This window comes from Phocoena sinus, unplaced genomic scaffold (genome assembly GCF_008692025.1).
Source record: "Phocoena sinus isolate mPhoSin1 unplaced genomic scaffold, mPhoSin1.pri scaffold_33_arrow_ctg1, whole genome shotgun sequence".
Lineage (NCBI taxonomy): Eukaryota > Metazoa > Chordata > Mammalia > Artiodactyla > Phocoenidae > Phocoena > Phocoena sinus.
The window spans coordinates 203,139-228,755 of record NW_022605653.1 but is presented as its reverse complement, the minus strand read 5'-3'; the positions used below and the strand labels follow the sequence as shown (position 1 = coordinate 228,755).

The window sequence follows — 25,617 nt, the reverse complement described above, 5'->3', positions numbered from 1 at the left end:
GTAGGAATAACTAGTAGAAGTTAGAATGATAATAAATAAGAAGCTTTGTTCTAATCTCCAAACCTTACGAATTACTATTTGAACCTTCCAGAGCCCCTAACCCTGCCTTCACCTCTCTTAAAGAGTCTCACCTTCAGGATCTTCATAAATTAAATATACAACTATAGATCTTTATAGATTTTGGAGGTAATTTTTCCTGAGAGCAGAGGCATTGATTAGATTCCAACTTTTGTGGTCTTATCAAATTCTAGATTATGAGCTCAAAGGTTTTATCTCTATATATCATTATAATTTCTAATATTAGAAGGAATATTCTTATATTTACACATTTCCCAGTATAGTTCTGTTTTTCTACGCCAATTCGTTACCAGAAGAAATAAAAGATACCCTTTCACACAACTCCTATCATTAATATGTAACGTTAATTCAGGATTACACTTTCTATCGTATTGACTTTTATTCGAAAATACCTACTCTTGATGATAGCTGACTATCTTCTTTCCATTGATTCCAGCTTAGTCTCTCATTTCACCTAGATCGGTATAACTGTCTTCTGACTGCTGTTTCCATCTCTACCCTCTCCCCTTCTAAAACATGCTCCACAGGATCACCAGGTTAACTGCTCTGGCCGTGGAATCAGCCTCACCATCAGCAGGTGATTACTGAACAGGGACTGCATGGAGCTTGGACCTACCCAGCAGCAAACCTGCTCTAGCAGTGGGATCAGCCTCATACACCAACAGGCACACACCAGCTCCAGGAATACCACATTCCAGCAGCATGTGTGACCAGAACACTCACTTGCAGGCCAGAAGCAGCCATGGACTCAGCTGGGTCCTGACCCTGCCCATCAGAATGCCAACACAAGATTAGGGATACCCCAGACCCTGCAGATAGCTGTGTCAGGGACAGTGATCCAACACCAACTCTGCGACTCCTGGGTCCTGCAGCCAGAGCTCAGGACCTGTGTCTTCCTCCCAGTAGCCAGCATAGCCCCAGGACCAGGGACTGGGCACTAGCCCTGAAATCACCTGGACTGCAGTTCAACCCATAAGCGATCCAGCACTAGATTTGGTGTCCCCCAGAGTTGTGCAGCCAGCTGCCTTATGATTTAGCCTCACCAAGCAGCACAGACAGCTTCCATACTAGGCAGAGTCTGGCAAACATGCACTCTGGGGGCAGCCAAGGCTACCAGACCACCCACAGTAGTCAGCCCACCACAACAGAAGAGCCCAAGCAGCCCACATATGGGGTACACCTTGAACATATAGTTCTAGTGACCAGGGGACAGTGGGCTGCTGGGACACATAGGATCTCTCTTACAAAAGGCCACTTCTCCAAGGTTAGGAAATGTAACGAGCCTACTATATACATAGCAATAAAAACAGCAAGTTAAGTAAAATGAGGTGACACAGAAACACGATCCAAATGAAGGAACGAGATAAGAACTCAGAAGAAGATCTAAGTGAAGTAGAGATAGCCAATCTCCTCAACAAACAGTTCAAGGTAATGACTATAAAGATGATCAAAAAACTCAGGAGAAGAATGGATGACCAGAGCAAGAAGTTAGAATTTTTTAAAAAAGAGTTAGACCATTAAAGAAAAACAAAACAGAGATGAGGAATACAAGAACTGAAATGAAAAATACACTAAAAGGAAAGAAGCTGAAGGTAACAGAAAAAGATGGGAAAATATAGCAGGTGCATGGACTTGAAGAATTAACACTGTTAAAATAACCATACTACCAAAGACAATCTACAGATTTAATGCAATCCGTATCAGAATACCAAAGCATTTTCACAGAACTTTAAAAAGTAATTTTAAAATTTGTATAGAAACACAAAGACCCCAAATAGCCAAACAATGTGGAGAAAGAACAGAGCTGGAGGCATCACGCACCTAGACTTCAGGTTATACTGAAAAGCAAGAGCAATCAAAGAGAATCGGACCGGAGCAAAAACAGAATCAAAGATCACTGGAATAGAATAGAGATCCCAGAAAGAAGCCCACACATGTATATTTAATTGATTTATGACAAAGCAGGCAATATGGAGAAAAAACTGTCTCTTTAATAAGTGGTACTCGGAAAACTGGTCAGCTACATGGAAAAGAATAAAATTAGATTATTTTAGCACACCATATATAAAATCAATGCAAAACTGAATAAATACTTATATAGGACCATAAAACCCCTAGAGGAAAATACAGAACATTCTTCAACATAAATGATAGCAAGTTTTAGGTTCAGTCTACAAAGACAAATGAAACAAAAGCAAAAATAAACAAATGGGACTTCACTAAACTTAAAAGATTTTGCACAGGGCTTCCCTGGTGGCGCAGTGGTTGAGAGTCCGCCTGCCGACGCAGGGGACGCGGGTTCGTGCCCTGGTCCGGGAAGATCCCACATGCCGCGGAGCGGCTGGGCCCGTGAGCCATAGCCGCTGGGCCTGCGCGTCCGGAGCCTGTGCTCCGCAACGGGAGAGGCCACAACAGTGCAAGGCCCGTGTACTGCCAAAAAAAAAAAAAAAAAAAAAAAGATTTTGCACAGCAAAGGAAACCAAAGACAAAATGAAAAGACCACCTGCTGAAGGAGAGACAATATTTGCACATGATAAGAGGTTAACACCAAAAAGATGACCAAGCAAGGGTTCATATCTAAACTACAGAAACAGCACATACAACTCAATATCAGAACAACACCCAAAATCATTTTTAAAAATATGAGAAGACCTAAAGAGTCATTTTTCCAAGGAAAAAGTACAGATCGACAGCCAGAACTCACAAAGATGCTAAACATAGCTAATCCGGCAATAAAATGCAAATCAAAACAATGAGATATATCACCTCAGGCTTGTCAGAATGGCTGTCATCAAAAAGGTCACAAATAACAAAGGTCATCAACAAGTTAGGGGATAAAAAAGATTTTCTATGATGACTTCAGCAAAAGATGAAATTTTGCCATTTGCAAGAACATGGATGGACTTGGACGGTATTATGCTTAGTAAAATAAGCCGCAGAGAAAACAAGCCTGGTAGGTTATCAGTTACACGTGGCATCTAAAAAATTGAATACAACAACAACAACAAGAACAAAACAGACTCACAGATTAAAGAACAGACTAGTGGTTACCAGCAGGGAGAGACAAGGTGGAGGAGCAAAATAGTAGTAGGAGATTCTGAGGAAGAATCCACTATGTATAAAATCAATAATCTACAGTGACGTACTGTATAGCATGGGGGATAGAGCCACTCTTTTATAATAAGTATAAATGGAGAACAACCTAAACATTTATGAATCACTATGTTGTACCTGTGAAACTAATATAATAATGTAAATTAACTATAGATCAATAAAATATAAAGTAAGAAAAAATAAAGAGGAGATTATTAGATAGAAATCAATTAAATAAACACAAATTTTGGAAATCAAGGAATTAAAAAACAACATGTAAGACACAACATTGGCATTTAAAGTGTACGATTATTCATTTAAAAGAAATCATTTAAGTGGTGAAAAATGGTACCCATTCTCACAATTTTGTATATCTAGCATAAATTATTAGCTACAAAAATATGTTACAAATATTCACTAAAAAAGAAAGACAAAATTTGGATTAACCCATTTTAGTATACAAATTTAATATCAAAGCCTCTATGTAACATTGATTTGAATAAGTTCTGTTAGCCACTTCTAGTTTCTTTGTGATGTAAAATCTTTTAAAGCATAAAAATCAGCCTTTCTACATTATTCCATTAGACATACATAGAAGTTAAAAGAAATGAGAAGACAGAACAATCAACCAAGAAGGTGAATTTCCTGAGAAACACTCGTTCGTTCTCCCTCCTCCTTTTCCAGGTCTCTTTCGATTCCAATCAAGAAGTCTTGAGAATTCTGAGAATATTTCTTTCAGGGCTTCAAATCACCATACCTACATCCTCCGCCACAACTACACACACAGGAACAAAAATAAACCTCTGCTATCTACTCATGTAGGAGGGATTCATGCAAAATAAACTCCTACATGGAGAACAACAGGTGAGTTTTCTACCTGTTCTTTGTAATGTCCTTCCATTATAGTAAATCCCACACATTATGAGGCAGAAGGGGTTATGTGACCTCTTCCTTGAAGTAAAAAAAACTTGCATTCATTTCAAGTACCTGGTGATCATAGGGTACAGCCAGGAAAGGTGCCATCCCCCTTGGGGGGAGGGTCGGTGAATGGGCTCCCGCAGCCATGCACCTCCTGATGTACAGATTCTGGAGAAACAAAGGGCAGTCACACCGCAGTCAGCCTGTCAGGCTGTCGGGCCACTGGGCAACCACACCAGCCTGGAAGTGCCCCATCAGTTGCTGAAAGCAAAACTCTGTCCCCGCCGTGAAGCCAGGTAATCTGGGCCAGAGAGTCAGAGGAGACCGGTAATCAACTCCTCCTCTCTGCTCACCTCCTTCGGGTTACAACAACCCCGTCTCCAAACCCAACTCTGATCCTGGAGTGCCAAAGTGGGAGTGCAGGTGGGCTCTGCCGATGCTTCAGCGCACTCTGGAGGTTGTCTGCTCTAATGGCAACTCTCAGCCCTTCCTCCTCCTCCTTCCCTAGTCCTGGGGGCTGCCTTGCCCTCTGCAGCTGCTGGCCTGCCTTCATTCTGCTTTTTTCTCCAATTACACTGAAGTGTCCTACAGAGGTCTGGAACCTCTTGAAGGAAGGTCTTTTAGTCAATACACCTTTACTGTGAGAAGCTGGTTTCAAGAATGAACCTGAAATACTCTATTTTTCTCCTGATGATTCCAAGGAGAGGCAGCTCAAGTTTTCTAAATTATAAGAAAAACCAAGGTAAATATGATATTCTGAGCCAGAGATGAAAAAGCAGTTTTTAGCACCCCCTCCTCATGTCATATGACCGGGATTTAAATCAATCAACTGCCACTGGTTTTTAAATCACATGACCCAACTTTAAGTCAATCAGCTGCTTCCCTATAACTCATGTGACTCGGCTTTGAATAGTAAGAAATGCAGAGGTATAAAAATGTTCTGAACAATAAATGGAAAAACAACATTTTAGAAAGCTCTTTTCTTTTCAAATGGACCATTCATTGCATACAGAGTAAAGGATTCTCTTCTGGATTTCTTGAACTGTAAACACATACAATGTCTCCGTTGGCTTGACTGACTTAGCTTTTTGGGGTTGTTAACATCTTTATTGGAGTATAATTGTTTTACCATGTTGTGTTAGCTTCTGCTGTATAACAAAGTGAATCAGCTATTCGTATACATACATCCCCATATCCCTGCCCTCTTGTGTCTCCCTCCCATCCTCCCTATCCCACCTCTAGGTGGTCACAAAGCACTGAGCTGATCTCCCTGTGCTATATGCAGCTGCTTCCCACTAGCTATCTATTTCACCTTTGGTAGTGTATACATGTCTATGCCACTCTCTCACTTCATCCCAGCTTACCCTTCCCCCTCTATGTGTCCTCAAGTCAGTTCTTTACATCTGCTTCTTTATTCCTCAGCAGCGACTTCTGCGAGGGGTGGACACTTACTTTTATGCTCAGAAGAAATCCCCTAGTTTGTATTTTTTTTTTTTTTTTCAGTACACAGGCTTCTCACTGTTGTGACCTCTCCCCCTGTGGAGCACAGGTTCCGGACACGCAGGTTCAGTGGCCATGGCTCATGGGCCCAGCCACTCCGCGGCATGTGGGATCTTCCCGGATCGGGGCACGAACCCATATCCCCTCCATTGGAAGGTGGACTCCCAACCTCTGTGCCACCAGGGAAGCCCCCTAGTTTAAAACAGATTTCAGTTTGATCCTGTGAAACCATCAGAACTTCCCACCAGAGATAAATGAGGAGATTCTGGCCATTATTACTACGCACGGGGAACACGGTTGTCCTAGCTGTACTTGCCAACCCTCCTATTTTACCCACCTATTTTTATCCACCTTCTTCCTTGTGAGTACCTTTGACCAACCCTGAGCTCAGACTCCTGACCTATTATAGTGACTTTGTCAGCCTTTCTTTAAAAATGGACAGGTAGGGCTTCCCAGGTGGTGCAGTGGTTGAGAGTCCGCCTGCCAATGCAGGGGACACGGGTTCGTGCCCCGGTCCGGGATGATGCCACATGCCGTGGAGCGGCTAGGTCCGTGAGCCATGGCCGCTGAGCCTGTGCGTCCGGAGCCTGTGCTCCGCAACGGGAGAGACCACGACAGTGAGAGTCCCGCGTACTGCAAAAATAAAAAATAAAAAAGGACAGGTAATAAAATGAATTTAACCTAGAAGCAGCAGCTCAGTAAGGGAAAAAAATCATCAGAAGTTATCTAATCACAGCCACAGCCATCCAGGGCTCTGTCTTATCCGCTGGGGCATAAGAATGGGACCTTCCTAAGCTTGAAGGGCATCCAATCAAATAAGTAAAGGTGTCGCTCACCTCTGGCTCTTGGAGGGATTGCTAGGCAGTCTACCCAGTGTTTACTAACTGCAAAACACTGTCATGGTTTTGAAACACCTATGTTCAAGGAAAGCTTTTTAGGGTACATGAGGAAGGTTTCTTTTTGACATCAAACAGAAAATAAATCACCAAGCTCTTTGAGCACAGGGGTTCTTAAGAGGGAAGTAGAAGGAAGGAATGGGCAGAAAAGACGATCTCCCCTGAAGTGAAGGTCGTTTTTCCAAAAGAGTAGGATTTAGTCTCAGTTTAAGGAGAACACTTTTAAATAGCTGGGACAGCTCCAAACTGCAGTTTAGGGAACGAGTGCTTCAAAAGAACAGTGCTTTAAAAGTCCTGGCAAGGCAGCAAGAGGATGAAGAGTTTGTTTTGCATAGTTTTGAACACAGGAGTAAAGAAGCAGAGGCATCTCTGACTAAAAGGACCTGAGATCCTATGGCATCAATGCGGCACTTGCAGGGGGCATGGGGTGTGGGAGGCGATATTTCTCTCTCAACAACTGCCAGGGCAGCCACCCCTCCCTACTCCACCCCCCTACTCCCTTCACCCTTCCTCTCTCCACTGTAGGGTCCCAAGGGGCAGTACTTCTTAAGCGGGAGCCCTCGGGCACCATCTCTGCAGTCTGGATTCTTCCTGGAGCCTGGAAAGTTCTGGAACAGTAAGCCAGGTCTGCAAGGCCGCTGGGATGAAGTTGGACCTGGAGGCCTGGAGGGGAACTGGAGCCCTGAAGTCCACCCACGTCCTTGAAGCCGAGGGAGGAAAACATCCTCCTAACAGTACTTCTCAGGGCTCAGCGTGCTCCCTACCGGGCAGTGATCCATACTCACTTGAGGCAGCAAGGACTGCCTCTAACTGGCTCCCTCAATTCCGCCTAAAGGGTCCTCGGACATAAGTGAGAGCACAGGCCCCGGATCTCTTTAGTCAGCTGAGGCCAGTGATGCCGGGGTCCCTCCAGTCCCATCCCCCAGCCCCTCCCTCTGGGACTGTATCTAATAGAAAAAAGAGCACAGAGGAATTGGCTGAATCAAGGGACCTGGGAGCCTGGGTATGAGTTTGAAGACCGAGAACCTAAGGCGCAATTACATATTATTGGAAACTCTTGTGGGGTGTGTGCAGGGAGGTTAGGAGGCTGAGAGGCTGAGTCGACCTGGTGAGTCCAGCCCCAGGACACCACACAGCCCCGCCCCCCCTTCCCTGCCATCAGACAAGGGGTGCCGCAACTCCAGTCGGGACTCTGCACTTCCCCCTCCCTGATTCTCCTCCAGAAGAGCAGGTGGCCTCCCTCTGAGGGCAGGGTCAAGACAACTCACCAAGTCCCCCTGCACTAAGGCGCTACTGGAAACTCTTCCTGAACAGCAGTGCTGCCTTGGAGCGAACCCGTGCACCCCCAAAGTTGGTCTCGTCCTGAAGCTGAGAGAATCGAAGTTTAAGTCAGCTGCCTTGGCTTTAAATCATTCAGCACCCCCCTTTAAGTCAGGTGACCCGACTTTAAATCACTGTGTGCCCCTCATGCCTGCAACTTCAAAAGTTGGGAACTTCACTTTGATCCCAGCAGTTCACCGAGCTGAACGCACACTGTAGTCACCCCCAAGCCTGGCTCAGAGGCAAGATATAAGGTAAGGGGATGGGTGTGCACTCATGGTGATGAGAGTGTACTTCATGTACCAGAAGGGTCTAGGTACTCTGGGGTACAGCAAGCAGTGCACGATACAGCAGCTCCCTGGCAAAGCTGGTGATGCACAGGGAGAGCAGGCACACCCATGCATGCAGAGGGTCCAGGACGGGAGCTGGGGCACAGCCAGCCGGGAGGGTGTGAAAGCGGAGGATCTGAGCCTTCTTGAGAAAGGCAGACACAGAGGATGGATGAGAAACAAAGACCAGATGAAATATGGATTTGCAAAACACACCCTGATCTTGAAATTGGCGTGGGGGGGCACCCAAGATTTGAGTCTTCTTACTCCCCAGTACCTAGTGCTTTGGCCTTTGCCCAAATACTTATAAAATTTACTGATAATATCTAGCCCATAGAATACTGCATTTGTACTGGTATCGCGTGTTAATGTTTCTATAGTGGAATAATCTTTTCTACAAGAAACATGTACACTATCTGACATAAATGAAAACCCCTCTTTATAAAGTACTATATCGGACTTCCCTGGTGGCACAATGGTAAAGAATCTGCCTGCCAACGCAGGGGACATGGGTTTGAGCCCTGGTCAGGGAAGTTCTGACATGCCGAGGAGCAGCTATGCCCATGCGCCACAACTACTGAGGCTGCAGGCCACAACTATTGAAGCTCGCGTGCCTAGAGCTGGTACTCCACAGCAAGCGCAGCAAGAGAAGCCACCGCAATAAGAAGCCCGTGCACCACAACAAAGAGTAGCCCCCGCTCGCCACAACTAGAGATGCCTGCGCATAGCAAAGAAGACCCAACGCAGCCAAAAATTAATTAATTAATTAATTTTTTAAAAGTACTATATCTTTCTGTACAACTTCTCTGGGAAGAACAGAGAGATGGCATAGGAGAGTGAGAAAGACCAATATTTAGTGCACATCTCTCATGCAAGTGCTCTGCTGGCTCAGATACATTTATCCCCACTTTACAAAGGAGAAAATAAGCTCAGAGAGCTTTAGTAATTTTCCCAAAGCCAAACAGCTATTGAGTGGCAGAACCAGGATCTGAACCAAGTCTGTTACCTTCAAAGCCTAAGTCCTAATCACAACAAAACTCAATTAATATTTACATTTATCGAATTACATTGAAGACTGGGGAGTTCTTGGCACAATCCTGAATAAGAGTGAGAAAGAAAGAAATAGCATTGCTCCTACAGTCAACCAAAATTTTTGGAGCAGCTACTAGATGCCTGGCCCTTTTTGGGGTTCAGCAGTGATCATGACAGGAAGAGTCCTGTTTTCATGGACCATGTAGTGGGGAGGAGAGACGGGTACAACTTGGGTGAGGTATTTCACCTTGCTGGGCCTCTGTTTTCTCATCTGGAAAATGGGACGGGTGTTCCTCATTTTCTGGGATTGTCCAGCCCTCACATTCTCTGATTCCATAAGAAGCATCTGTTTTCCTGTTTCTTTAAAATTCATTCAGGCCATGAACCGTGATGAATGTTGTTAGCTGCTCCCCAAATCACTCTATTCCCACCCTTTTCCTGTGACCAGGTTTTTAACCGAAACATGACTCACAATCAGTCAAGTCACAGAACCTAAGGGGCACCCAGCAGAAAAATTCCAACCCTTGCTTCTCAGGAGCTCTGCGGTCTACCTGCCAGGTAAACTTAACTCACCTGGCACAAGGTGGCCATCCCTGGTTTCACATCAACATGATCTCAGGCACAAACCTCCTTGTTTTTCCATTTTGTCTTTAAGTTATTTGTTGAAACAACTGTACAAATATGACAAACATATAAAATCAGGCATCTTCTGCCCCCAGTGCCTACTAATAAATGATTTTCTGCCACTTTAATGATAAAGATAGAACATTTCAACATTCTGCTGCCCTTATTATTTGTCATTTTTGTTGATATTTCTATTGAATACACCTTTCAATATTTTAACAATGGAACATTTATGTAGGTTTTTGCAGACCCAGACTTTAGTGGAAAAGGTTTTGTTGTTATATTTCTATTATGTTTCCTCTAAAAATCATTATCCTATTTAAATGGATTAAGTCAAATCTATATGGCATTTATCTTATGAACATTGATGAAATGAATACATAGAGGGCAGTAGTACAAGTTGATTGGACTTGAGAACCTCTATTAGCACAGTTACGTATAAGTATTATCTATAGGTAAACCAAACTACATGCTGAATGAGATTCTCTGACTCTTTTTCACTGTCTGCCCCTCAAGCCTGTGAGAAATGGAATATTTCTTGCCAGCTCAGTAAACAAAGGGTGTCACAGGCATCATCACTTGCAGCCCTCCAGTGTGAGCCGCGGGCGATGAGGAATTCAGGACATGCAAATACATAATGCAGGCCCCAGAGAGCTGAGGTGCATATGAAAGGAAGGATTTCAGGGAGCCCAGACTCTGGCATCTTCGTATAGAAAGAAAAGCGCTACATTCCTCACATTGGGAGAGCTGGTTTTCCTTAGTTAACAATCACCTTTTAATGTTCCCCCTTACCTGCGCCAGGGCCCTGCCCTGTCCCCTCCCCCCGATACTTTAGCTCTGGAAGGAAGGAGCTCAGAGGGTCTCGGCTGAATAAGGGGCCTGCAAGCTTCGGGAGGAGTTTTCATTCGCTTTCCCCGCAGTCGGGAGGAGGGGCGCTGACGCTACAGCCGGACCCTGCTCCTCCCTTGCCCCGTTTCCCCTCCGAACGCTCAGGCCGACCCCCTCTCCACGCCCCCCAGGCCCCGCGAGCCAGGCCGAGGGCAGGGGGGAGAGGAGGGACCGAAGTTCCCCGGACCAGACGCTGGGGGCCGCTCTTTCTGCACAGCAGCGGCGGGGGGGCAGCGAACCCTGCCTCTCAGAAGCTGGTCTTGCGATGCCGCCCGGGCAGCGGACCAGGCGGAGGGTCGGCGCCCACTTACCCGACCCGCGGTCCGCACGACTCTCCCGGCTTCGGCCGCCGGGGCCCGTCCAGAACCGGCAGCCTCAGTGAGGCCGCCCTCCCCTCGGCCTCCGGGGAGTTCCGTGATGGCGGAGGGAAGAGACCCCGAGCTGCGGCAGTTCCAGCTCTGCGGAAACGCGGGCTCCGTTCTTGGCGTAGGGGGTGGGACCGCTCTGATCCGAGGCCTGCCGGGAGGGAGGGGGCGCCGGGGGAGGGAGCCGCCAGGAGCGCAAGGCCCCGTCGCGGGTCCTGGAGGGGCGGCCCGGCCTGGGGGCCCCGCCCATTGTAGCAGCCCATGCCTTTTTCCTGGAATCCTACACAAAAAAGTTAGAAAGATACACGGTTTCTAGTAAATACTCACAAATGATTGTTGCTGCTGTTCTGACTATTCTATTAAACGTGTAAAATCCATAAAACACTTTAAGTTCAAAATTAAATATGAATTTTTACCTTTCTAATTATGTCTCTGCTATTCACAATTGTCGTTAATGGATCAGAGACTGTGGCATCACTAGTTAAAAATGAGCTTGTGAAAAAAATAGAACTCAGGCCCACCGGACCTCCTCAATCATACACAATCTGCACTTCTACAATCTCCCCAGTGTACTTGTGTACCCATGAATAGTTGAAAGGTACATTTCTACCTCAACATGTCTTCTGTGTCTCAAAAATACACATATTTTATCCAATTTGATATAAATAAAACATTCAAAAATGTATATGCCTGTGTTGAAACCATCATTTTATAATTTCTTTTCGAGATAAGTATAGTCTCTATACTGGTTTTGTGGATCACATGCCACACTCTTTTCTTGTAGTTAGAAATAAGGTAGAGAAAGTTACTTTGTAAATATACATACATATATATATATATATATATATATATATATATATATATATGTGGATAACTGAAAACACTCTTCTAAATTAAAACCAGTTCTCTTAACTTGCTGTTTTCTTCTTGGGTCACCTTATGAACTCTTCCCATGGCCACATGGCATGTGTACCCTTAATTTCAGGGACTGCTGACATTCCAGGATATGGCCATACATTTCTCTCAAGAGGAGTGAGAGTGCCTGGACCAACATCAGTGGGAATTGTACAGGGATGTGATGTTAGACAAGTATAAGAACCTGCTCTCCTTGGGTGAGGATACCTTCCTTCTAGAATTCCTTATCCAATCACAGCGTTTAGAGTCCTTCATTTGTAGAATGTCTCCTGGAATCTTCTGCTTCCTACAATAGGGTTTCAGATTGCAACGTTTCAGGAAATATTGGGAGTTTGTGGGTATAATTTATCTTATTCTTTTAAAATTGCAGCCTCCCTCAACCACATAGCACAGGGAGAGCAACTTGGTGCTTTGTAACCACCTAGAGGGGTGGGATAGGGAGGGTGGGAGGGAGGGAGATGCAAGAGGGAAGAAATATGGGAACATATGCATATGTATAACTGATTCATTTTGTTAGAAAGCAGAAAATAACACATGATTGTAAAGCAATTATACTCCAATAAAGATGTTAAAAAAATAAAATTAAATTGCAGCCTCCTTTTTTTTTTTTTGCGGTACACGGGCCTCTCACTGTTGTGGCCTCTCCCGTTGCAGGGCACAGGCTCCAGACGCGCAAGCTCAGCGGCCATGGCTCACAGGCCCAGCACACAGCATGTGGGATCTTCCCAGACAGGGGCATGATCCCGTGTCCCCTGCATCGGCAGGCGGACTCTCAACCACTGCGCCACCAGGGAAGCCCTGCAGCCTCCCTTTTAATATACTTTGTCACTGCTTGGGACGTGTCTATATGAACTGTGTACTATATGCTTCTGTTATAGTCCTTACAATATTTTATTGTCTTATTTTCTGTAACAATTTTCCATGGATTCTTTGGGCTTAAGGTATATTAAAAGGGAGACTGCAATTCTGGGACTTCTCTGGTGATGCAGTGGTTAAGAATTCGCCTGCAAATGCAGGGGACATGGGTTCGATCCCCAGTCTGGGAAGATCCCACGTGCCACGGAGCAACTAAGCCAGTGGGCCACAACTACTGAGCCTGTGCGCCACAACTACTGAAGCCAGTGCGCCTTGAGCCCGTGTGCCATTTATTTTTTGGAGAATAAAACCACCTCTGAGTGATTAAACTTTAGACCAGCTAGTCAAAATGCTTTATCACCTGTTCTTCTAAAACACTGATCAACGCAACAAGTTTTACTAGGGATAACAGTACAACTGTATTCTGGAGCTCATTTCGGCAATATGGTTTATGACCTTGATGCTGGATCACGACATTTCAATGGTATAGCTGCTATTAATTGTCTGTTTGTTCAATGATTAAAGTCTCACGTGTTCTGAGCTCAGACTGGAGTCATCCTGGTTGCTGTCCATTGCAGATTTCTTCCAGTATGAAAGGACAAGAGCAATACAGCTTACTTTATGAAACGTCTGCAAACTAAATGATGATATAATCTACATTCAATTAATTTATACATACCCTACTGTAGAACCCGGTTTGTTACGGTGGCAGAGCTCGGTAATTATGTAAAACTGAAACCTTTATCTGTACTGTTTCAAGTCCTCTTCCTAAGAATATGTTTATAATCAACATTCTTTCACAAATGAACCAATTTAATTCACCATAGCATTCCTCATATTAACTAAATGGAAAATACTAGGCTATATACAAATGCAGAAAGGGCCAAAAATCATCAGCCCCCATGGATTATTGCAACCCATTGCTGAGGCATTTAAATTTCTTACTAAAGAAACACTATGTCCATCAACATCATCAATTTATATATTATTGCCCCAATGCTAGCCTTAACCCTGGCTCTCACAACATGAATTCCTCTTCCCATACCTTATCCAATAATTAATATAAATGTAGGCATATTAGCCATATCACACCTAGCCATTTATTCCATCCTCAGATCTGGATGAGCTTCACATTCAAAATACTTACTCACTGGAGCTCTAGGGACAGTAGCACACACAATCTCATATGAAGTAATGTAGCAGTTATTCCATTCTCAGTCTTACTGATAAATGGATCATTTACAATTTCAACAGTAATTATTACACGAAAACACTTATGACTAATTTTCTCCTGACCGCTACTGAGAATTTGATTATCTCTGCAGTAGCAGAAATCCAATGAAGCCCCACTTGATTTAACAGAAGTAGAATCAAAACCTGTATACATCTTCAATGTAGAAAATGTAGCAGGCCCATTCAGACCGCCCTTCCTAAAGAATATGTCAATTTCCTTATAATAAACATTTCCACAACAATCTATTTTTAGGAGCATTGGACAATCCCTAGGTGCCAGAATTATATACAGCCCAAGTCATCATTAAAACACGTCTAACAATCTCCTTTCTATGAATTTGAGCATCCTACCCAAAAGTTTGATATGGTCAAAATATACATCTCTTATAAAAACTTTTTTTACTACTATCGTTAGCCCTATATATATGAGAGTTTTCACTACCTGTCATCATACCAGGCAACCCAACACAAACTTAAGAAATATGTCTGACAAAAGAGTTTCTTTGATAGAGTAAATCATAGAGGTTTCAATACTCTTATTCCTGGAAATGAATTCTTCCTAAGAATTTTACATTCTCCATGCTACCACATTACACCACATGCTACATAGTAAGGTTCTCTAAGTAAGCTTCAGGCCCATACCCCCAAAATGTTGTCGTATGCCCTTCCTGTACTAATAAACTCTCATTGTTTTTACTATCATTTTACTGACCATTTTCTCAGGAAACATAATTGTATAACAAGCTCACACTGGTTAATGGTATCCCCATTCTAATAAAAAAACACGAACCCATAAGCTACAGAAGCATCCAACAAATATTTCCTAAAACAATCCACCACATCAGTACTACTTATAATGGCTATTATCATTAATCTAATATACTCTGGTCAAAGAACACAATGAATAACAAAAATCTTTAATCCAGCAGCATCCACCCTCGTGACAATCGCCCTTGTCACAAAAGTAGGACTTTCCCCATTTCACTTCTGAGTGCCTGAAGTCACACAAGGTATCCCATGAACAGCAGGCCTGATGCTATCAGCCTGACAAAACTGCACCCCTATCAGTTTTATATCACATGTCACCATCCATCAAGCTAAATATACTATGGATCATAGTGATATTATAAATCATAGCTGGAGGCTGAGGCAGACTTAGCCATACTCATCTGGAAAAAACTACACCCTCATCAATTGCCCATATAGGATGAATAACAGCTATTATAAAGTATATTCCAATTATAACAATCCTAAACATACTAATTTATATCATAACAACACTCTCTTCTTCTTACTTATGCCCAGATCATGTACTACAAGAGTATCATTATCACACACAAGAGATAAAACACCTCCCATCACAATCCTTTTCCTCACCATTATAGTATCATTAGGACATCACCCATCACTATCAGGGTTTTTACCCAAATGAGTAATTATCCAAGAGATAACAAAAATGATAACATCATTCTACCAACACTAATAGCCATCATAGCAGTCCTCAACATATATTTCTACTTACAGCTAACATACTCCACATCACTAACTATGTTCCCTTCATTAAACAGCACAAAAATAAAACAATTTGAACATACAAAGAAATAACCTTCCTATCATTATCAATCATAATATCCACACAATTACTACACATAACACCCATTCTATCAGTGCTGGACTAGGAATTTAGGTTAGTTCAGACCAAGAGCTTTCATAACCCTAAAGAAGTAAAATTTACTTAATTCCTAAAAATAAGGATTGCAAGACTTCATCCTACATCAGTTGGATGTAAAGCAAACATTGTAATTAAGCCAAATCTTTACAATATTGATGAGTTTTAACCTCAGGAAAGTTTAGTTAACAGGCCAATCCTCTGGTCAGCTGGCTTCAGTCTACTTCTGCTTCATTTGAGAAAGAAAAAAAAAGGCAGGAAAATCACCGGCAGAAGTTTAAGCAGCTTCTCTGAATTTGTTGATTCACCACAGGGTTTTTGAGAAAGAGGGCTCAATCTCTGTTTTTACATTTACAGTCGAATGCTAGCTCAGTCTTTTTACCTCTGTTCATACACTGCTGATTATTTTCAACAAATCACAAAGATATTTTATATTTACTACTTGGTGCTTGAGCTGGAGTAGCAGGCAGCACCTTAAGTATATTAATCCAGGCTGAGCTATGCTAACCTGGAGCGCTACTTGGAGACGCCCAAATCTGTAAGGTAGTCATAACAGTCCCTGCACTTGTAATAATTTTCTTTATAGTTGTACCCATTATATTGTAGGGTTTGAAAATGGACTTGGGCCACTAATAACTCGGACACCTGAGGTAGCATTTCCCAAAAAAATCACGTAAACTTTTGACTACTTCCCCCATCATTCTTGCTCCTACGCATATCACCAATAGTAGAAGCAGGTTCTGGTACCAGTGGAATCCCATATTCAGTTCTAGCCTGCAATCTGGCCCACGCAGGAGCCTCTGTTGACCTAAGCATTTTCTTCTTACATTTAGCCCGTGTCTCTGTAACTCTTGGTATTATTACTTTTCTTACTATAGTCTTTCATACAAAACCAGCAGTCATATCCCAATACCAAACACCACTATTAGTTTAATCTTCCCCAACTATAGCCATATTACTATAATCACCAGTGTCAGTCCGAGCAGCCAGAATTGCTATACTGTTAAGAGATAGAAATCTCAACACTACTTTCTTTGACCCTGCAGGAGACCGAATCCTATACCAACACCTGTTTTGATTCTTTGGTCACCCTGAAGTCTGCACTCATGGCCTACCAGGGTTTGTTATAAACTCACATATCATTACAAACTATTTAGGACAAAAAGTGTCTTTCAGCTATTTGGGAATAGTATGAGTCATGTCTACTGGCTTTTTAGGATTTCTCTTGTGGGCCCATCATACGTTTACCATAGGGATAGCTGTCAACTCAGGAGCACACTTTGCATCAGCTACCGTAATTACTTCTATCCCTACAGGAGTAAAAGTATCTAGCTGATTAGCAACTCTTTCTTTAAGTTTTCTTTTTTTTTGGCTGCGTTGGGTCTTCGTTGCTGCACATGGGCTTTCTCTGATTGCGATGAGAGGCAGCTACTCTTCGTTGCGGTGTGCGGCCTTTCCATTGCAGTGGCTTCTCTTGTTGCAGACCATGGCCTCTAGGTGCGTGGGCTTCAGTAGTTGTGGCTTGCGGGCTCTAGAGGGGAGGCTCAGTAGTTGCATCGCACGGGCTTTTTACTCTGCGGCATGTGGAATCTTCCCAGATGAAGGCTCGAACCCGTGTCCCCTGCATTGGCAGGCGAATTCGTAACCACTGCGTCACCAGGGAAGTCCCTGGTTAGCAAATGTTCACGGAGGTAATACTGTATGACCTCCCACTATATTATGAGTTTTAGGCTTTAGTTTTTCTTTTTACAGTAGGTGGTTTGACAGGAATTATCTTAGCCAACTCATCCCCAGACATTGTCCTCTAGGATACATACAATGTAGTAGCACACTTCCATGACCTAATGTCCATGGGAGCAGTCTTCACTATTATAGGAGGGTTCCTACACTGATTCCCACTATTCTCAGGTTATACAGTTAACTCAGCATGAGCAAAAATTCACTTAACAAGTATATTTGTAGCAGTAAATAGGACTTCCTGCAGCACTTTCTTGGCCTCTCAGGGATGTCACTACGTTAGTCTGAGTACCCTGAGGCAAACACAACATGAAGTATTTTGTCTTTAGGCTCATTCATCTCAGTAGTAGCGGTAATGTTAATAATCTTCATACTTTGAAAAGCATTTGCGTCTAAACAAGAAGTCTTAGCAGTGGAAACTGCTACTCCTAACCTAGAATGGTTACACGAATTCCCTACATCATATCCTATGTTTCAAGATCCTACCTATATAAATGTAAAATAAGGGAGGACTCAAGTCCTTTTCAACCAGTTTCAAGCCAACACCATAACAATTATGTCTTTCTCAATAAATGAGATAAAAGTAAAAAGTGATGTAGCTTTGTCAAAGTTAAATCATAGGTTAAAATCCTGTTTATCACTAAGGCATATCAATTTCATCTAGGCTCTCAAGATACAACATCACTGATTATGGAAGAACTTTTACATTTTCGTCATCACACAATAGTGATTTTTAAAATAAGTTCTCTAGTCCTCTATATTATTTCACTAATATTGACAACTAAACTAACTCATATATGTACAATAGATGCACAGGTAGAGAAAATGTGAACAATTTACCAGCCATTATTGTAATCTTAGCTGCTCTATCATCATTGTGAATCCTTTTCATGATACATGAAATCAATAACTCTTCCCAAACCATAAAAGACTATGGGTCAGTAATGATACTGAAGCTACAAATACACAGATTATGAAGATTTAAATGTTGACTCCTCTGTAATCCCCACAACAGAGCTAAAACCAGGAGAATAATAACTAATAGAAATCAACAACCGAGTAGTTAGAGATAGTCCTTGAATATTAGTTTCATCTGAAATTGTTGTACACCCCTGAGCTGTTCCTTCTCAGGCCCAAAAAGAGCTGCTATCCCACGATGCCAACGCCAAATTCAAGAATCCTAATACCAACAGGAAGGCCTATGTTATGAACAAGTTATTCCACCACCCCCTACAGAATTTGTTCTTGTCATTGTTCACATTTGAGCCGTTCTAATGGGTGTCTCCAGCAGCCCAGTGGTGGAGGGGGGTTGGGAAGGAGGCAGAACTTCCCGAGGAAACCACAGGACCTGGCATTCTGGGAAATTCAAAAGTGCTAGTCGGGCTTCCCTGGTGGCGCAGTGGTTGGGAGTCCGCCTGCCGATGCAGGGGACACGGGTTCGTGTCCCGGTCCGGGAAGATCCCACATGCCGCGGAGCGGCTGGGCCCGTGAGCCATGGCCGCTGGGCCTGCGCGTCCGGAGCCTGTGCTCCGCAACGGGAGAGGCCACAACAGTGAGAGGCCCATATACTGCAAAAAAAAAAAAAAAAAAAGTGCTAGTCAAGTTCTGGCAACCTGAACACTTCCTCCTGAAAGCTGAAGTCTGAGAGACATTCTTCCTCCCTTTGGCCACATGGCTGACAAGAAAAGTAGCTGACCTGCAAAACGAGCACCAGTTAGGGTGGCGGGAGGGGGACACTCCTAACAATTATGCTAAAATGTTGCCATTTCCTCCAAACTCTCAGTATTTACGTCTCATGATTCATTCACCATTCTATTATTAGGGGTTACCACTCAATCAGTGACGACTCCAGAATTTCTGTAGGAGGGGTTTGGGGCAGGTGAGCAATTCATTCTGGGAAAGAGAGTTTAAAACCAAGTGAATGGCTCTTTATATTAGCATGGGAAAACGTCCCACATCCCAACTTGTCTCAACAGAGCCATTAATCTAGAAAAAACTACAGTGTCACTTTTCAGAGGTCTACCCTGTGTGCACACATGGAGAAGATACTTAGAATGTTAAAGTCAGCATGTTAAGTAATTTTCTTGAAATACTGTAACTAGCACCCAGTTTACTTTCTTCACAGGCCTTTTCATAATCTATTTAATTTTAGTCCTTTTTAATTGTCTGTTATACCTTTAACACCTAAATTCCAAGAGAGAAGGAGCTTCATCTTATCTCCACTGCCTAGCACATAATGGTTTCTAAATGGAACTGATTCCAAGACTGGCCTCATTTAGGAGTGCATCTCTTGTTATAATCAGGTTTCCAAAATCCTTAGTATCAATACGGAATCCTTTCCTCTCACATTTCACAGGAAGGTAGACTTCTTATAGCCCAAACATGGATATGTTTGAAGTTTCCTTGACTGATTTAAATTGAATTAAAATTAAAGTAATAATTTTGTATAGGAAAAACTTTCAATTTTTTTTCATTTTTCAGAACATAACCACCTTTTCTTTCTCTACTTTCTTCCCTTCAAAACAAACTTTGCAACATTGGGGTGAGTTAAATAATCAGAAATCTAGCCAAAAATTAAGCTCTCAATGACATGAAACACGTTTTTTGCTCCTTTTTAATAAAAATCCTATATGCAGTACATTAATGTTTTCTTTTAGAAATTATGTTGGCAACTTAATCCCTAATTCGAGGTATCCATATAACTGGTTTACAGTAAGGTTCTTTGGCAAAATATTTAACACAAGATACATATGAGATGTTCAGATCTGGGTAATATACCTTACTTGAAAGGCATGAATAGTTTTTAAACAGTGTAGCATAATCACACTTAAGACAATAGTTACTTTGTTCCCAAGTCCCTGAAATTCTATTTGAGGGGAGTTCTAAAAGGCCTGTGTCTTCTCCTGTGTCCACAACCGTAGACATACACTGATGACCCTCAATCCTGCTCTCCAAACTTCAAATAAGGGGCCAGAGACAAGGCTCGGGACTTGGAAAAGTCCTAGAAATTCCCTGCCTCAAAAGCACTTTCAGAGTTTCACATTTCCCTAAGGAAGACAGAGCTGAGTAGACATGCCTAAATCTTCCAAATCCTGCTGGTTGTTTTGAATTATGGCTACATTGGCTGTATACCGCTTGAGCTTTTATTTCCACATACTTGAATTAAATCCTGTAGTTCTTCTTCAATTCTAGCATCTGTCACCTGTTCACAGGGTCTATATGCCACAGCTGTTTTACCACTTTCTGAAATAAAGTTAACAAGGATCAATTCAGAGGTTTTCTTGTTCTAAAACTTCCTGTACACAATGGTAGCACCGAATAATTAGACATTCTTTTGACTTCTAAAAGCAGAAAATAGCATTTTCCTAGAAGTTCCCTCATCTGACACTTCAGTTTTTATCATAATTATTCGTGAAAACATATATAAGAAGTATCAACTTGGGTTCAAAAACTTTATGATCTTAGAAATAAGCACTAAGGAATAAGGACATAGAAATTAAAAGCTGTAGAAACAAAAATGTTCAATCAGAATACAATTAAATAGTAAGGCATTAGGTGGGGGTCAACGTGAGTTCAAACCTGGGAAAGATACCACTGGACTATAATAGATACTTCCTATTAGAAGCAAGGCAAGTGCCTACTCCTTGGGACAAAAATTCTACCAGATAAAATGAACAAAGCTTTGGAGACAGAGAGAGGGAGCATTTGAACACTCTACTGGCAGAAACTGGCCCATGTACCCTTTGGACAATACAGCTTTCCTCAAGGCAAGCTAGAGACACCAGGCTTATTGGTCTAAGGAGTTTTGGGTACATATAAGGAGTACCTTGGCATATTAGGCACAAACAACCCAGGCATTTAATTTGGTTCTTAAATGTTGTTACCCAGAGTTGACAGCTGATGGAGATTCTGTCTGATGACCAGAGAAGTCAAACTTCACCGGAACGACTGCCCAGGTTGGAAGGCTAAGACCAATCCAGGGTCAACTCTTACAAGCCAATAAGCTCTCTGACAACTTAGCTTGGATTTCTCAGCCTGCAGGGCTGTGAAGCAGGGGAGCAATTCTGTTCCGGGAATCTACTAATCATAAAGTTTCCTTTGGGCACAGCCTGTGACATTCTCACCGCTGTATAACTCAATAAGGAACACAATTAACGCTATTCAATAGCATGACCAGTTTCAAGACTCACAAAAACGTAGCTGATTATTATATAAGAATCATATTCACCCAATATATCAGAAATGAAAACTGAAATTAAACTGATTCCAAAAACATAATCTAATAAACTCTTCAACAAGAAAACAATGGTAATAATAATAGTCAATATACTTTGTCTACTTACTATGTTTCAGGCATAGCTCTAAGCTTGTTACATTCATCAGCCCATTTACTCTTACAATATCCCCCATTTGGTGGTAAGCTGAATTACTAACCCTATTTGCAGATAAAGAAATTGCAGCTTAGAGATATTAAATACCTTCAAATGTCTCTGGTTGGAAAAACCTAAAACTACAACAACAACAACAAAATCTAAGAGACAATGTTAGGACTCAAACACAGGTGTCCAAGGCTTATAATCACTACACTACTCTGTATGATAAGCAAGCAATTGAGGAAGAAGTGGATCAAACATTTTCTGTATGAACTGAGGCAAGTGATTCTATATCTAAACACTGGGGACAATAATATTTGCTGTCGTTTTTTCTCATAAATGCCACAAAGAACAAATGTAAGACTCCTGCTGTGAAAGCATCTGGTGAATGAAAGAATATGTAATGTTTTAGATAACCATTATTTTCATCCAATTAACTTTTCAAAAAAATTTATTTGCTCACTGCAACTGAAGCACTTCAACGACAATTAAAAAGGTCTTACTTAAAACAACAATCAGCAATTTCTGAAATGCATCTGTCATAGCTTTCTGAATAGCAAGCTTCTGGGTTATCTTCCTTTTCATAAAGAACAATAATGACCCTAAATCCCACCAAAACAGATGAATTTAAAATGCCTATATGAATAACTGATTTCTAGATTATATGTTTAAAACTAAAAATGCATCTGTGATTCTTAGATCATTACCTTAGTGATTAAGGGCAGGCACAACACTGGGGTACAGGTGAATGTCTCTGTTGCAGGTATACCCTGGCATGGCACATGTTTACTGCTCAGATCTATTCTGGAAGTTCCTAAAATACTAGACGGGAAATGCAAACCAAAAACGTGGCACAAATCTCATACTACTCACAGATTTCAAATGCACAAGCTGAGGCTGCACTGCTACAGACCCTGCTCTCCTCTGCGTAAAGGGCTGGAATCATACAGTGAGATAGATTTGGTTGCAGTGCAGATGATCCTGCCTCTACTCAACCATCACCCACTCAGGTGGATGGTGGAGCCTCCTCCACCTCATTAGTTAACAGCCCTGCCTCTGACTTAAAACCCTAAGCCCAAGTGCCATGGATTCTAGGAAAACAGTACCAGTCGGAATCCCCTTTCTAGGGATCTATATTTACTTTTTCTGCTCAGGCCCTTCTATAAGAGGCAAAGGACTGAACATTTACACAAGAGTTTATTTCAATCTTTAGACAATGATTTTGTTGGGATAACTGAAGGCCAGAAGACATGTGCATTTGAAGGACTATTTTAGCACAAAACATATTATTAACAAAAAAAACCCCCAAAAGAACAAAACAAAAAAAACTAATTTTCCCTCCTCCTAAGCTTCTTGGCAGGCACTCAGTATTAAAATTCTAAAGTATAAGGTCCTGTCACGTATTGCCTAAGATAAAAACCGATATTGTCAGGCAGAAAAATTCTGCCCAGGGCTTTAGTTGCTTAGAAAAGATGATCATGTATCTGAAAATTTGAGTTTCAGAAAGAAAGGAAAACAGAGAAATCCCACTGCCTCACCTCCCCACACACACACATACTGGAAAACAGACCTTCCTCCAACTTATCCAAAGGTTCCTCAGCCATGCCAACTCCAGGACTCCTGCACTCATGGGAGGGTAACACCACCTCTAAAGAACAGAAGAACTTCAGGCTTTGCTTCTGAAGTGGTGTCACAATATCTTCATTTTCCCTTTCTTCAAGGTTACAAAGATCCCGAAGCTGTTAGGATTTTGAATTAAAGGCTAGACTTCAACATATACTGTTGTTAGAAATAAAAACTAAACTCCAGCAATCCCAGGAAATAGTTTAGGTATGCTACCCCTTCAAAATCAACTGAGACTTACAAATGAATGACTAGATATGGGCCACTGTTTTTTATGATATACCATACAAATACTGGAGAAAATTATGGACAGCACCATCCAAGTCATTGAGATTATCACTAATTCTAGGTGGCAGGCTAATGCTCAGATACTTCTATGTGGAAGTCTCTCACATCTCCTCCCCATAGCCATGTTCTATTCTGCTCTCTAAAGTCTAGGAGTTCAATGTTGAAAAGAGTCTGGTTAGTCAAAGAAAATCTACAGAGTTTACCTTGATGATACTTTTTGACCACCCATGGAAATCAAAGTAGTAATTTGCCAATTCTCGGCATCTGGAGCTGCTTAGGGCAGGCGTATTATGTTGAACCGCCTTATGTCTGGTGCCGAGATGAACCTAAAGACATAAAAAACCTAAAAGTATCACAACCCTACATAGAAACTTATATTGGATATACCTGAGATTTATTAATTCCTATTTCATTAAGTGTTTGTGAAGATTAAGTAGGACATTTTAAGCAATGAGTTCACAGTGAGCCCTAAATAAATGTTATTTATTATTTTTCAGTCAGTACTTTTCTGCATCATTTCCAGGGCCCCTGATTAACAGAAGGTTCCCTGACACCCGGTGGTGAAAGTGATGATGAAAGCATCCAAGGAAGCCCAGCAGAAGCCTATTATGGGGCTGGGGGTAAGCAAAGGAATGGACTGTTTTACTCATCTCATCCTGTAGATACTGCTTCAGAATATGAACTGAAGAGGAGACAAGATGGACCTGCCACTGAATTAGGACCTGAATCTGTAGCACCCCCTCCCCAAGTTACTAACCCCTGTTAGAAGAGGGAATATGTATACCTCTATAAATGTAAATGAAGCAACGAAAAGAATTAGAGGTTCATCTGCATTAACAAGCTTCTTTGAGAGTGCAAATATTTCCAGTCTTAACTCTCTAAAGAACTTCTATATTACTGTGGATATTTTACATCACTAGTTCCTTCTTAGATGTCCATTTCCATTCTGAACAGAGTAAGTATATAAATATAGTCATAAAAAATCAAATAATACAAATAAAGTCAAAGCATTGTTAATCTTTATTGAATTGTGTGTGCATCTTCCTCTGTCACTAGTTTATGAGCTCCTTAAGTGCTTGAAGGAACCATATATTATTCTTTCCTTGCTACCAGAAACAAGCATAGATCTTGTATTATAATAGAGGAGTGATGGTCTGTTGACTGAGTGAATGAATGAGTACATAAGAAAATGAAATTACTTTCTCCAACTGAAGCTGTCTGCTGGGAAGGAGAAATGAAGACTAATTTTTAAATGTTGAGTGTCACATGGTCCTGTGCGGTGAGTCATAACGGAGCTGTCCTGGACAAATAGGAAGCTTCAGAAGGGTTCTGAGCCCCTGGGTAGTAAAGACAGTTCACATCTGGGATAACCTTGCCACAGTTCTTGCTGGCAAACATTTCCTTTCGTGCTGAGAAAAACTCAGATACATTAGGCCTTTCCTTCATTCTATTTTAAGTTGTTACTCTCTTTTCTGTATTTATAAAAAACACAGGGGAAAAAAGCTAAGAAGTATGTATACCTGCCAATGAATAAAAGAACACATAATTGGAACTTCCGTGCTGGTGCAGTGTTAAGACTCCTTGGTCCCAATGCAGGTGGCCCAGGTTCGAACTCTGGTCAGGGAACTAGGTCTCACATGCATGCTGCAACTAAGAGTTCGCACGCCACATTTAAGGAGCCTGCAAGTCATAACTAAAGGAGCCTGCCTGCTGCAACTGGGGAGCCCACATGTCACAAGTGCGGAGCCCTTGAGGCACAAGTAAGGACCCCGCCTGCTGCAACTGAGACCCGGTGCAACCAAATAAATAAATAAATAAATAAAATTGAAAAAGAACGCATAAGTAAAGAAGGAAACAATTTCGGGGATGTGGGTAGTAAAA

At 42.1% G+C, this 25,617-nt stretch overlaps 1 protein-coding gene and 1 pseudogene across 1 annotated transcript in view; both read right to left on the bottom strand.

Moving 5' to 3' along the window:
• Window positions 1–25,617, bottom strand: part of LOC116748295 — a 75,057-nt pseudogene that overhangs the window by 10,365 nt on the left and 39,075 nt on the right.
• Window positions 19,047–25,617, bottom strand: part of LOC116748296 (RAD52 motif-containing protein 1-like) — a 15,591-nt gene continuing 9,020 nt past the window's right edge. Inside the window, exons 3-7 of the mRNA XM_032621056.1 lie at window positions 23,940–24,062; window positions 23,396–23,564; window positions 22,329–22,427; window positions 20,610–20,695; window positions 19,047–19,148 (exon numbers count right to left, since the gene is read on the bottom strand). Of these exons, the coding sequence (XP_032476947.1) occupies window positions 19,047–19,148; window positions 20,610–20,695; window positions 22,329–22,427; window positions 23,396–23,564; window positions 23,940–24,062 (579 nt within the window). The remainder of the gene's footprint in view (window positions 19,149–20,609; window positions 20,696–22,328; window positions 22,428–23,395; window positions 23,565–23,939; window positions 24,063–25,617) is intronic.